The sequence below is a fragment of the Eretmochelys imbricata genome, chromosome 5 (assembly GCF_965152235.1).
Source record: "Eretmochelys imbricata isolate rEreImb1 chromosome 5, rEreImb1.hap1, whole genome shotgun sequence".
Taxonomy (NCBI): Eukaryota; Metazoa; Chordata; order Testudines; family Cheloniidae; genus Eretmochelys; species Eretmochelys imbricata.
In genome coordinates, this window is record NC_135576.1 from 108,349,254 (window position 1) to 108,364,447 (window position 15,194).

The 15,194-nt window shown below is 36.4% G+C and overlaps 1 protein-coding gene across 7 annotated transcripts in view; it reads right to left on the minus strand.

Moving 5' to 3' along the window:
• Window positions 1–15,194, minus strand: part of NFIB (nuclear factor I B) — a 335,698-nt gene that overhangs the window by 16,426 nt on the left and 304,078 nt on the right. For 2 of the 7 annotated variants that reach the window (XM_077816434.1, XM_077816436.1), the window contains exons 9-10: window positions 11,281–11,419; window positions 7,301–7,383 (exon numbers count right to left, since the gene is read on the minus strand). The exons of 3 other annotated variants lie outside the window; for them this stretch is intronic. In XM_077816434.1, the coding sequence (XP_077672560.1) occupies window positions 7,301–7,383; window positions 11,281–11,419 (222 nt within the window). Of the gene's footprint in view, window positions 1–7,300; window positions 7,384–11,253; window positions 11,420–15,194 lie in introns of all 7 variants that reach the window. 2 more of the 7 variants (XM_077816433.1, XM_077816435.1) reach the window with 1 other exon arrangement.

Sequence of the window (15,194 nt, forward strand, 5' to 3'; positions counted from 1 at the left end):
TTTTCATATGGATTTTAATATGTACAACAAATATCCTAAATGTGTAATTACACAAACTCCAAGAGCTTTTTGAATCTAATTAATAAATGCTATTGATACACTTTATTTATTATGCACACACCTCTTCATAATTTGTAACCATAGAGAGAAAGAGAGAGGACATGCATTCATACATACATACAGGGCCAGATCCTCAGCTGGTGTAAATTGGTATACTGTAAATTCATCTGTCCCACCATATATACACATGTGCTAAATTAGAGAAGCATGTGATAAATAATTCTATCATGAGCCTAGAAATGCAGCACCTGTCTACTAAACCACTTCCATGTGGCTTAAGTTTAATGTTCCAAATCTCTGAGCAGCTTCAAACAGCCGCCATTTTGTTTTCAAAATTAATCTACAAGGGAAATGTTTCCTCTTTCCGACTCCTCATGTAGAATTTCCTCTCCAAAATCACCATCTAGAGACCTGTATGACTAAGATTTAGTTTTGGGTTAATAATAGCCATAGAAATATCACTTTAAAATCTGATATCCTGTGTCCCTGCCAGGGTAGAAATGGTTTGGCATCTTTACTCCAGGTCAATGGGCTGGAGTAGTATAAAGGGGGCCCCAACAGCCCCAGTTCCGGGAGGGAGAAGATTGCCATGGAGCAGGCAATGTGAAGACAGCAGTAAAGAGGCAAACATGTCCTCAGAGGGCAAGCCCAGAGGAGCCCCTTAGCTCTCTTCCTTCCCCCAGGGCTGAGAGGTCTTTGCTGCGCCTCTAAGAGGTGCCGCCCAGACTCTCACCTGGGAACTTCATGCCACTGAAAAGGGAGATTTCCAGCTTTGTAATTGGACACACAACACTTGCTTCTAGCTTTGGAAGTACCTGAGACATTGGAGTTTAGTATTATGACTATTCTGTGTTAATTTAGGTCATTCTGGAGCCAGGCAAAGGCCAGCAGCCCCCAATGTAACTTATAACTTCTTATGTAACTAAACTTACATTTAGTGCACCTAAGGGCTGCACTAAAATTATGAAAGCCGCAAATGCCATTGCGTTACCTAGAGATCAGATAGATAGAACACAGTGCACTTCACTCCACCCTGGAACACCAACTTGAAAGACCTTCTATGTAGAGGAATGGGGAAGCAAGTGGCACAAAGCTGCCTGTATGCCACTGAAGGATTTCCCTCTGTCAGGGAGAATCTCTGGTTGCTCCTTTACGACAAGCTCTCCTACCACTTTACATCGCTGAGGTGGCACAAAGCAGCCTGAGCCAGAGCCAAGGATCTGACCCTCTAGTTTGACCTTTTTTTTCCCCCCTCTCTCTCTCTCTCTCAGCTGGACTTTTGTTAAGTAAGGCACCCGGGTGTTCAAGAAAAGGGATTCAAGCAATTGTCCCAATCAAACATTTTACAAGCTTTCTAAAACATTTCTACATAGGTATTCCCCTCTCAAATATGTTTCTTATATGGAATATATATATATGATGGTGTGACACACAATCAAGTGTTTTAAATTCCTCTCTCACAGAACCACATACAACAGGGACAAGGAAAATTATCCTCAGGAGAAAAAAATTGCCTCTCAATGAGCCTAATTCTGGAGTTGCCGGGGGGAGAGGCAAATGTACCAAAAGCAGGGTAAGGCAGCCTTAACGGGCCTTGTAGGCACACCCATTACTACCCCTGGAATACACCCCCACTCCAACTCTTACTGAGTGGGAAGGGGCACAGAGTCTGTAGAGACTGCCTCCCTGTGCTGGAAGTAATCCTCAGGGGGGCATGTGATTGCTCCTCAGCCCTATTATGTCAGTGCAAAGGGGCCACAGGGGCAATCCTGATTTGGACCCTGAATGTTTACTTTGAATCTCCTTTCTCTTTTTAGTTTACGTTGGACACTTGGGGAGTACAATCATCCTGCAGAGTTTTAGCCACACAACCCTCATTTACATTAGAGCTACAATCCCACAATTCAAACCTTTAAATAATTGTAAGGGTTAATATTTAAGCAGGCTTTATATTTTCACATTTTAATAAAGTGACTAATATTAATCTTCATTTCATGCCCCTTTGATCATCAGTAAAAGTAAACATATATTTGAAAGAGTGAGTGAGTCAGTGATAGGAGACTGCTATGATTTTTGTTATTTGAGAAAGCCCATAAAGCTAAACATTTGCATACTGTCATTGTTTTGACTGAAACTTCCTTTAAATGTGTTTCCTTTCCAGCAAGCATATGTGAAAGGTGACCTCTTATCCATTTACATACCTCCCTGGTAGTCATGTGATCAAGTTTTACGTCAAACTGTCAATTATGATAAGAGAGACAATAAGAACAGCCTAAGTGTTGATAACCTGTTTCCTGACTTTACTGAGAAGATCTGTTTAAGAGTCCACTTGAGTTCTTCTTTCAGTCTTTTGCCTGAAGCAAAAGCAATGTGCATCGAAAACATTTTAAAACCAAAACACTGTTTTCAGTGGTCATTTCAGTTTACATTTTCAGTGATACATGGTATGAAGGGCCTTCCATTCTGAACAGCATAATGCAACAACTAAAGGATGCATATGGAAAGAACAACTTCCTACTGGAGATACTGCTTGAAAAGAGTAGTCTTGTGTGGAGGAAACAATTAAATAAGATCAAAAGCTGCTAACAGTTTTCTAGTTTTAAAATACATTTATGATGTCAAAAATATTTCTTATGATCATATACATGGTAACATGACCCCTTAATAAATGTCAAAGCTGTGTGAAAATCATGCATAACATATACCACACCCTTAAAGCCCAAGCTCTAGTGAAATCCATGCAGCTGTATTAAGTAATGCAAGGATCTGAGGAGTTTAGCAGCTCAATTATTGGCCCAATATTAGTTAGCGTATATGAAAAAGTAAAGTTTTAAAGGTAACTGGTATCACAGGCTGATAACTTCGTCACTAAAACCATTTGTCTTTGCCTGCCTATTTTCTTAATGAAAGAATGAAAATGTCCTCCCATTTACTTTTTCTAGAAGCTCAAAAATGTTTTAAAAGTTAAATAATTAAGGATAACAATATCATGGCCAAGAGCAAGTACTCTTTTGGTTGATTTATTCAGTTTCAATAGGAAGCTTACCAATTGTGGTGCTGTTACCCTTTATGTGCTATGAACAAAAAGATAAATCTTTTCTTTTCTTTCTTTAAATAGGCAAAATCCAGGATTGGTGTTTCTAGCAGTATAACAACTTTAAATCCAGAAGCAATTTTGATCAGACACTAAGAAGCCTATAGTTTCAAGGATATAAAGTTTGTATTTTGTGAATTCACGGTGATATAAACTGAATGAGACTAAGGAAATGCCACCATCCCTCGATCCATCCATCAGAAGTTTGCCCTATTGTCCATTAACATGGAGTTTTGCAACTGAACTCTTTTACTAATGATTGTTGTGTTATGACTATACACTCCCAAGAATGAGGACTCAAATGGCAGAATTCCACAGAGCTCAGAAGAGTTGAGCTTTCTTGTACTACAGCTGAATTTGACTCTGTTACTCTAATTTTTCACTTTTTCTGTGAGTCTAGACTTGGAAACCATTTGCTACAACTCAAATATAAGCAATGTGTATATGAGCTGGAGGGGGGCGGGGGAGAGAGAGAGACAGAGAGAGAGGTGCTGACATACTGCTGTGAGGATTACCCAACCTTCCTTTTATGCAAAACTCCTATGTCAATAAAGACATTTCTTAGCATAGATAGTTCAGTGTGCCAAAGCAGAATTCATATAGTGACCTCACCAACCTGCAACAGCAAAGTTAAGAACAAAGCCCTTACTAAAATTCTAACTCTAAGATAAAATTTTAACTATGATTAAATAGGAGACATTTGATTAAGCAACATCCCCGTGAGTCCGTTACTAATAGTTAATAACGTTTGCATGTTGATTAATGAATTAATGAAAACTTTTGCGTTCTAACCAAGTAGTCATTAACAATTTATAACTGATATTTTGGGGGGCTGGGGAAGGACTACTTTTTAAAACAAAACATTAAGATGTTTTATAAGCACCTTTCTAATGCAGATCTACTTATGTAGATAACTTTCTAGTTGCAGTTAAAGTAAGAAATTTGTTATGTTATTGTTGATGTCCAATTTTGAAATACCTGTCATTTCAAGGCAATTAGCAACAGCACCAACCAATGATCACAACAAAAATATACTGCATAGATTTATAATTCTTCAAAACTTTGCCTACCAATGTAGCATGCTAAGTAACATGTGTAATAGCATATTTTTCTCACTATTCAGATCAGTAAATGCAAATGTATTGCTCCCAAAGGTGCTAGACACACAAACACACAATATTTCCAAGTTATATTGAATGCTTCCCATCTAAATGCAAGTATTCCAGCAATTTTGTGCTATAAATTGTTTTACTGGAAATTCAACTGAACTGTCATTTTATTTTGTTGAAAGACTATTTATAAGAGAGAGTCACAAAATAACATACAGCTTAAATTTATGGTTGTTACTATAATTTATATAGGATACATTGCGGTTCTTTTTAAACAACAACAAAAAAAGCACTCAATAATACACATCAATATTTCTCATAACTTGAGAGAATAAATCTCTATAAAGCCCCTCCAACAAAGTAAAAGAACCTACCTGTGACAATATTTATTCTTAAGAGGTCAATGTGTATTAAAGGGTACAGTGGATGTTTAAAAGATCTCTCTGGAACTAAAACCACTGGCTTTCTATTTTAGAATTTCTCTCAGCTAATATAAAATGATTGATTGCCTTTATTTCATGTACCCCTTGATTTTCCTTTTCATTCATCATGGGCTGCTTTAAACTAAATGCATTCAGAACCTGCCACAAGAAAAGTGCTCTCTTTTAAATTGTTGTAAAGTAATGAAAGGACGTAGTAAATCAATCTCATTTCTGCCTTACCAAAGGATAACCTTTATCTACTGAAGTCATTTAGACAATTTCTGGTGGGGTTTTTTTCTGGATGATGAACATGTATGGCATTGTCATCTCTGAGAGCCTTTTAGGATTTAAGAGGATGAAGGTAACAACTAACTCATGAGAAAATTATTTTATATATTCTGCACTTATGTATACATGTATTCGTATTTATCTGCTGCTAAAAAGCTTAGTTTGTGGTTAAAGTTCTTTGTTCCTTCAATGCATGCAACAGTACCAACTATTACCTCATTGTTTTTATTTTATATATATATATATATGTATGTAAGCAGGCATGTGTGCATGCGTGCACGCACACACACACACGTATATACAATCATACGTAATTTAAAATCGAATAGAGAATAATGGCAGTGATTAATCTGTTATATACTTTTTCACTATACTATAGGGCTACTACTATATAACACATATGTAAAATACTGGTACATTTAAATAAACAACATATATTGACATTATAAAACTCTCTACTTTAGAATATTAAATTCACACAGTGGCACTGAATCAACACATATTTTCCAGGGTTGAAACTAACATATAAATGTCCATGCACAAAACATGTAAGATTACTTTTTTCCTGAATATTTTGGTCACATGTTGAATGAGACTGCTGAAATTATCCAAACTTATTCTTAAAATATATTATAAAGACAAAAAATATACAGGAGATACAAGAAAATTAAGCTGGCTGCCAGTACCTTCTAGGGATGTGAAATAGTTTGTATAACTTTCTGAATGTTCTTGAGAGCAAAAAGTATTAACGAGCAAATTTGTAGAAAAATAGGGTGTTGAAGAGAAGCAATAAATTAAAATAAAATACATTTAAATTTCTTTTGCAAATCCCAAACTTAACTGGATGTCAGAGACTTATGAAATAATTTTTAAAATTTCACAGCAAAAGTATTTTAGAAAATGTGTGCAATGGTTTTTAAAAAAGCAAGTTTTAAACCTATAAATCTTGCATATGTTTAAAAATACAATGAACATTTACTGTACATTTGTCAAATAGAACCACACTATTGTAATTATGACACATTTTATATTACAACAATTCTGGAGAGGTGAAAAAAGAAAAATATCAGAAAATTTAGTGAAAAGCCAATGGTTGGTAAAAACAACTAATTGTTATTTGGTATTTTCGTAACTATGTACAAATGTTTTCAGTTGTGTCTTACTGGTTAACAAAGCTGGCAAAATGTCAAAGATCTTAAACTATCATCTTTATGGTTTTCTCTGAATTCTGCATGTGGTGATCTTTAATATATACATACAGCCACCTTGGCCTTGGAGTGGGTAGGGTTAGGAGTTCAAATGCAGCACAGTTTAGCTATGTTACAACAAACACAGAGCATGTAGGATAAAACGAAACAGGCATGAGTACCAACTGTGAATAGGAACTCAAGCCTGAGAAAAAATACAGTACAATAAATAATAAGAACTACTTAATAGCCCTTTTCTTCCTGCCATATTCAATTTTTAATTTGTAACATTTTACATGCTGTTAATTTCAAACTCCTCTGCTGTCAAGATCTGGGAGCAGCACATACACACATCATAAAATATATTTACGTTCTAAAGTGTCTGATTTTGTGTTATACTGTTACTAGCAATGCGGGATTTCTGTATTTGTATGGCCCTGCTATTGACTGCGGCTAATTTGTTTATAAACCACCATTAATCTCAGCTGTATATTTTCACAGTTTGTGTAAACACTTCATTTGCATTAAATTTACAGCATTAATGAGATGTGAAATTTAAAATGCTACTTGAAACATAAATGATGTAAGAAACTAGAACAAAAATGTGTCTATCACATCTGAAATCAGCAAACCAATTTAAACCTATTAAACTAGGAATGACGATGTGTTACACTGAGAATTTGGTTTTATAACTCATCTTCTGGAACTAAAATGCAGAAATGTAGGCTTACAAACATCTGGAAAATATTAAATAGCTTGAGAATCATAATTTGTACTGTTTAATTTTGTTTAATTTTTTATTGGTTTTGAAATGAGTTCTCAGTTTTATCCCTTGCACACTTTATACAGACATATTCTTAATATCCAATTCTAGCATCTACTTTTAAATTGTTCAAAAATAAAATAATGTAAAGAGGCATTATAAAAAGTTCCTTAAGATGGCACAAATCTAAGAAACAAAAGCATATGCTATGTTAATATTTTTAGAGGGGTTTTTGTCTTTAGCATATCTAGTCTTCATATGACATATACTGAAACCATTAGGATCCCATTCTAACCCAAGATGTCAGTGGCAGCATGTAGAAAGGTACTACTGCAAAAGCTTGTCTAGATTATTACACCTATGTGAAACTTGCCCACCTGTTGCTGGTGTAGGAAGGATGGGTCTCTTGGGCTTAGTCCCACATATCGGTTGGCTTGGGATGTGCCTGAGGCTGTGTAGGCTGATTAAGGAAGAACAAAACACATTGATAAAAATAGCGACCTGTCATAATTATTACCCTGTGCACGTACAGTACAGATATGAGAGATCCAGAGTTATGATTTGCAATGTATAGGAAGTGTCTGTGGATTTCTTTTATCAGTAATGCAAAAAAAAACATAGGGCCAAATTCAGCCCTTAGGTGCACAGCATGTTGAATTCCCATCCACTTCAATGGAAGCTGCATGTGTGAATCTGAGGTCAGAATTAGGCTTGTAGTTAGAATAATAATTCCTCTGGTTGCAGAATTTTACAAATAGTTAAAGGAGCACTACATTTTAAACTGTTATGGGTCTCAGTTATGGACCTCCAATTTATATTAGTTATACAAATACACATCAGCTACACTAATATAAACGTCCAATAAATGAAGTCAATGGAGTTACGCGGGTAGGAGCGAGAGAACAACCACCTATTAATTTACACTGATTCTTCTATTTGTGAACGCCCGTCACAAATTTGTCTCGGAAAAGTGGTTAATTATTTAAAACTGAGACTTAAAGCTTGATTTGCTTATGTGGCATGAAATTAATCTTTACAGTCCTTTGGAAGAAGGATACAATGTGATCAGCACTAACCAGAGAAGGGAGTTAACTTTTGCTGCACAGCATAATTTTACACACCAGAAAATAGCATTCACTTAGAGCTAATTCATTAAAAGCTCTTTTAGCCTTCTGTGGTGCAGAAGCTTAGAAAAATCGGGGGGGAGACTGGGTGGCTCAAGAGATTGGTAAAGGGATATAGAACCTTTCACCTGTAGGTCACCATTCAAATCTGGCTGAGATCAGTAGCGACTGAAAGTCATTACCCCCTCATGGCTCTTAGTGGCCTATGTGGTCTCACTCCACTTCATAGTGTGTAGATGACCACATTGCAACAATCATCATCACAACTGACACCTTTGCTGGTGGTCAAAGCAGACCTGCCAAAATGGAATGGATATGAAGACTGAGAACAGAGTGAGGAAGGTGGATAGAGTTTTTAGCTAATTGGCTGTTTGAGGTTAAAATTATACAGCAAATACATAAAACTTTCTGAATTTCTGAGGATATTTTAATATGGCTTTTTTATAGTAAACAGCTTTCACTGAGAGATTGCCATAGAAATGGATCAGATATTAGAAATAAATCATGGTTCCAGACCCTAGAGTTTCTTGACAGAAATGTTATCAAAGTCTGTTGTTCTGTCTAGTTCTGAACAATTCATTTGTTGTATTTCAGAATGAAGCCAGTGGTAATCATTTGATTTTATATGCCAAATAGGTCGAAACTGACTAAACAGAAACAGGTTTCAGAGTAACAGCCGTGTTAGTCTGTATTCGCAAAAAGAAAAGGAGTACTTGTGGCACCTTAGAGACTAACCAATTTATTTGAGCATGAGCTTTCGTGAGCTACAGCTCAAGCTGTAGCTCACGAAAGCTCATGCTCAAATAAATTGGTTAGTCTCTAAGGTGCCACAAGTACTCCTTTTCTTTAAACAGAAACAATGACAGCATTTATATTATGTTTAAGCAATATCTGCAGGAACTTATTTGCCCAGCAAAACATTGTCTTCTGCAATTCATTGTTTATTAAAAATAAATTTGCAACGTTTTAAAAAACTATTAGGGCCAAATTCTCCCCCATGTGTGAAGCCCCTTGGCATGAGAGCATAAATATTAAGGTCAGTGACGGCTTTATGTATTTCCAGCAAAAGGATACCATCCTTCAGTTTTTGTTTGTTTTGTTATCTAGTCACTTGTGCATGTAATGTTTGTGTGCTACCACTTGTACATACAATTTGCACACTTAAATTGGACTTGCTCATAAACACTTTTCATTTACATGCATTAGTGATAGAGATTTGCATGCAGAAAGAGGCCTCATCTCAAAGGACCATAAGAGAGGTAGGTGCTTCAGTTCCACTGAAATTCAGTAAAACTGAGTGCCTAATTCCTTTAGGCTCTTTTGAAATTCCCAGGCTTCACCCTTAAATACCTGTATAATTATTAGTGGACAAATAAGGTCAGTTTCTTTCTAAAAGGACTCCTTAAACTAGGCCATAATGTGGGCAGGTAGAGTGCAAGCTTCTTCCCGCAGTTCTGGTATCATACTTGATCTCCCTTCCCCTGCTATTCCAGGCCATGGTCTCTCTTGAGCACAGACAGACAATTGTGCCACATTGTGTGATCTCGACAAACAGGAACTAGGATGAAACTACCAATAATCCAAGCCAAATTTGAACCAAGGTTCCTTTCCCACCCTGAGGTGAAAGGCTAGAGCATTAACTTCTTGTTTGTTGCTGAACATACCAGAAATAGCAGCACCTCAAAGGAGCAAAATTTGCATCGAAAACCAGCAGAGAGTGTTAATCCACTCCAACTTTTAGTCCACCTAGAAGCCTCTTTTGCTATCCCAAAAGAATAGCTAAAATATTTCCATAATCCTATCAATATAATTATTAATCAGTTTATAATTAAACAATGGTGTTTACCCAGATTATCTTTAGGAGTCACTTATTTCTCTTTAAGAAAAGGAGTACTTGTGGCACCTTAGAGACTAACAAATTTATTTGAGCATAAGCTTTCGTGAGCTACAGCTCATTTCATTGGATGCATTCAGTGGAAAAAACTCTTTGTAATAGATACTTATGCAGTTTCCCCCTCATATGTCGCTTGCTCTAATTCATTTGAATATCTATTTCATTTTACAAAATACGATCTTAAGATAACAAATACCTAAAAATATATATATGATTTACAGGCTTGATTAATTCTAATGCAATGTCTAGAGACCACACTCACAATTTTAATACCTAACGTGGCTAAAATGATCCATTTTAGTGTAACTGACCCTACAGAAAACCATATTATTTTCTGCATGTTAAGTATTTTTTGGTTGGTTGGTTTGGCTTACACATAATTTAGGCTCTAACTGCCCTTTGGAAGACAGAAATTTCAGCTGAGAGATCTTCTTCTAAATAGTCTGATCAGGACTATTTTCTAAAAATGTTGCCATTCATCAGTATCAAGTAATGTTGGCCCTCGAAAGACCTAAAAGGTCAGGAACCATATTTACCTAGCTTTGTTAACAAAAGTGTAGAAGCTAGATAAAAATTAACCCTTTGGATACCACTGGACATGAAATGATTATCCAAAATAGAAATGATCAAATGACATTAGCATGTACATTGCACATACTTCCATGGTTGCAATTCCATTGAAGCTAACAGGATGAATAATATGGTGCTGAGCATATTGTACAAAGGTACTCAAAACTTTTGAGGCATTACAAAAGCAAATGCAATTAAGCCAACCCTTGTAGAATCAAGGGCAGTGAATTAAAATTTCCTTTGCTGTATGCTGTATCATTTTATTTTTTGCTAACACAACCTATATAGACATGCAATTATCATAGCTCTGATTCAGTATGTTTTGTAACAAAGATTGATTTCTGTAGGAAAGCTCATTGAGGAGCAATTATCTAATCTCGTTTTGAAATCCAAGTGTGGTTTATTTGAAATCTTGCAGTCTGAGTGTGCTTCTCAATGTCATTACAATGTCCACCTTAGATGAACAATCGTGTTTCGTTCTTTCTCGATGGGCGGTGCTCAAATAAGTATGCTTTTCCCTTTAGATTTTGATTGTCATGTCACAAACATCAGTTCATGTAACATGATGCTATGGCTAAAATTTGAGGGAGAAAAGCTGTGTGGTCAGATCATGCTTGCTCTCAGAATAAATTATGAGCATCCACCTGGTCAAATAGTAGGAAAAGGCACCTTTTTCTGGCCTTAATTTAAAATCGTATTGAACCTCTGATGGACATTTTTTGTTTCCTAGAGAAATACTTACTGGTTGCTGTAGGTGAAGATGCCTCACCTTCAGTGGATGTAGTGATGGGTTTAGTATCTGTCATGGTCAGAGTCACAGGTCTCACCGCACTGTGATGGGGAGAGGGTGCCAAAACTGGAGTAAAATGGCCAGGCACTTTCCCTACTACTTGACCACTGCTGTTAGGCTACAAAACAAAACCAAAACAATGCCTTGTAAAATATACACATTGTGTTTAAAAACAAATCTACCAGTGTCTTGAAGGGTTTTGTAGAATGCCCATCACCACTGTATCTATGTGCCAGGGTAAGTAATTGTTATAAACTAATATATCTATATATAGTATATTTAGTGGACAACACAATAGGCCCCATACATTTAACTCACAGTAACCTTCTGATCAGTTTTATTTCGTTCTTGGTATGATTTTCATAAAAGTATTTTACAATAGTAGTGCTGCTCACATAGTAGGATTAAGCACGGAGCCTGAAGCATTTAACTAAAACACATACTAACACTGCAAAAGCTGCCTTAGCAAGGGCCAGTATTCTGGCTGGCTGGGGAATATACGCAGAACAAGCGCACAGCTGTTTGCTTTCTGCACATGCCTGAAGTCTGACTAATAAAAGCAGGGAAGGCTGCATAAGGGGGCCGAGAAGGAGGTGCTAAAATGTGTAGATGCTGCCATTTGGCCCCAGGCCCACCAGAATATGTCCCTTTCACATAGGATTCAAAAGTGTGAATTCTGTACATTTCAGGAGTATAATGAGCCAAATCAACACTTTACACGGATTGATGTACAGGATGTACAAAAGGTACTCTGAATTTAGACCTATGACACAATCGGGGTCAAATTCTACCTTCAGCACACACATATACCCAACTTTGGCAACGTTCTTTGAGCAATGTGCTCATTTACCCAAGAGCTAAATTTGGCCCTAAATATTCTAAGTGTAAATAATAATAAACCAAAAATGTCAGCTGGTAACATTTAGACTGAAACTGTTGATTTTTTCTGTGAATTTTAAAGAGCTCTTAAAGTACATAACAAATATAATGCATAAATGTCTGGGCAATTTATTATCATAAAGATACTGACAAATCAGAGAGAAATATAGGTTGTTAAAGGATCTGGATGGACTGATTTACAAGGAAAGGTTAAAAGAGGCAAATATGATTAGCTTGGCTAGGCAATAATTATTGGTTGTCATGACAACTACAAATAGGTGCAGGATGTAAACACAGATGATGAGGAGGAATTATTTGGAAGTATAATCTGGGAGGTAATGGAAGGAAATAAAGAAAGAGGAAATGTTAAAAAAAAAAAAAGTCAGGAAAAACTTCCTGACAGTATGATCTATTAAACTATGGAACAGTCTCCCAAGGGAGATGCTGGGGGCTTTTTCCTTTTGGACTTTTAAAACTAGAGTGACTAAACAAACACTAGTAAATATTGACTGGACAAATATGTACAAATAGAGACCGATTCTGCATTGACAGGGAAGTTCATTAGTTGATCTAGTAGGTTATTTCTAGCTGTAAATTCTATGGTTCTATGATGAAAAGCAACAGGAAAAATGTTACATTAATGACAAGCGGCTGATCAATTACTCCACTAAATGAAGCAAATTTAAATTCTCTCTTAACCATGACCATATTGTACTTGCATATTGCAAGGCTATGAAAAAAAGGACGATCTGACATATAGTTCTATAAGATCCAGCTACTATAGGATTTATTCTTCTGTTGTGATGTGTGAGCCTTTACTAATGAGAAAATAGACAAATATATACTGCTAATCTCAGGTCTAAAAACAGTTTCAAATTAAGAAGGCAGTAGTTCACAGGGATGAAAGGTTCTTCTGTACTGAAAACACATTGATGGTATTCCATATATTTTCTCTCTATTGTATCAAACTTTCAGCAACTGGATAGGTCTTTTTCCCCCTCATAAATCTGTTCAACCCTTGTGATATGAATTTTAAAGGAAAAAGGGTCACCACATTAATATATACAAGACGATATACACTGAATACATAATGATATGGTATAAAGATTTAATCACCATCTGATTGGATAGCCAGATTACTTACGAATGGTGAACCCATAAATAAGTTACACAGGTCTTTCCACCAGTACCAATAAAACCTTTATATCACACCACACTATCATACATTCTGCATATGTCATATATTTTACCAACCACCCGACCCCCATTTTAGCAATATTTTAGATAGTTTTATTTTTATAAGTACTATTTAAATATCCCTTGGCCTGTAAAATCAGGTATCTTAATTACCATAAATACAAAAGTACAGGCCTTGGAGATAAAGGAAAACTGTAACAGAATTTCAGAAACCTCTACAAAATACCTAAAATAACTTTTCCATCTATAATGCTTTAAGGTCCTAAATACTGGGATCTCCCAAGAATCACGTACTGCAACCCACTGGAAAGTAGGTATTTAGAAGCTATTTTTAGCTCCAAAAGATAGCAATATATCAGACCTTAAAACAGTTGAGGGCTGAATGGTGTAATTTTGACAGGAAAATCCATATTTGTGGGGAAAAGAAAAAATTATCTGGCTGCTTCTCTCTTTTATTTTTCTTTTTAAAATATAGAGGCTGTCAGAAGCTGTTCCACAGTTTGGATTGTTATAAGTCTTCCTGGTAGAAATGGATTGGTGGTCAGAGTGCAAGTGAAACAATGAAAGGTGTTTGACAAATACAATTTATCCATAGTTGCCACACTGATTCACCACCACATACGTAGTATATATAGAAGTAATATATGCCATTGGGCAATGTGTGATATATGTAGCATTTTCATGAGGTATACATGATCATTCATAACCCATAAAACCACAGCCAGGTGGTAAAATAAGCTCGTCCCCACAGACTGAAAATTCTTATAATCACACATTGCTCATTATTATAAACTTTTTTTCTTTTTAAAATTTGGTGAAAGAGGTTAAATACCATACTCAGTAATGTGTGGATTGTACAGATCGCCTGATGGACAGGATTAGTGTGGTTTGAGTTCTTTTTAGTGGCTATTGGATGGAGTTAAGGATCTGTGGGGGGCAGAGTTACCTTTTAGGACTTGGTTTCTGTTATGTATTGAAGAATCAAAAAGAAACCACTTCAATTGTCTACTAAAAGTGCTTTACTTTTAGTATAAAAAAAAAAAAAGATTCCCAGGAATTTATGGATTAAAACAGCCAGTATCATCATCTTCCAAAGCAGCTCTGCATCCAAAACCAGACTCAACTTAATTAAATGGACACAGCTGGAGTCCAGCACAATGTGCAACAATGTATCACCTTTTACTGTTCCCTAGTGATTCTGGACAACAGGAATGCAACAGCTCACATGGACTCCAGCTTAGTCCTTGTGCAGATGGTCCAAGAAAATGAACCCTTTCTTTGCTGAATTAAAGAATGTGAAAAGCACATATTTAATATTTATTCTCCAATAAGCAATAATTTACCTAGATGACACACACAAAATTAACACAGCACACATCCCTCACCCACCAGCCAATTAAGAGTGAAATTCTGGCCTCGCAGGGCATATCTACACAGCGAGCGGCAGCTCCCTCCTCCCCCCCACCATGAGTCTTAGAGCCTAGGTTGATAGAGGAGCGGAGTGGGCTTCAGAGCCTGAATGTCAAAGCCTGAATGTCTACTTAGCTATTTTTAGCACCATAGCTCAAGACCCCTGAGCCCAAGTTGACCAGGGCTCTGAGACTCGCCGTCACCGGCAGCAGGTAGACATACCCACTGAAGTCGATTGGACATTTGCTATTGACTTCACTGTAGCTGGCATTTAACCCTAACAATCCTAAGTAACTTTCTATTTTTGTTTATAAATTTCTCAAGTGGCAAATATTGTCGGTAATAGCATCTGTATTGTACATAGATGCTGATGCAGGCCCAATGCAATGCAGGTTGAAGCTCTGTAT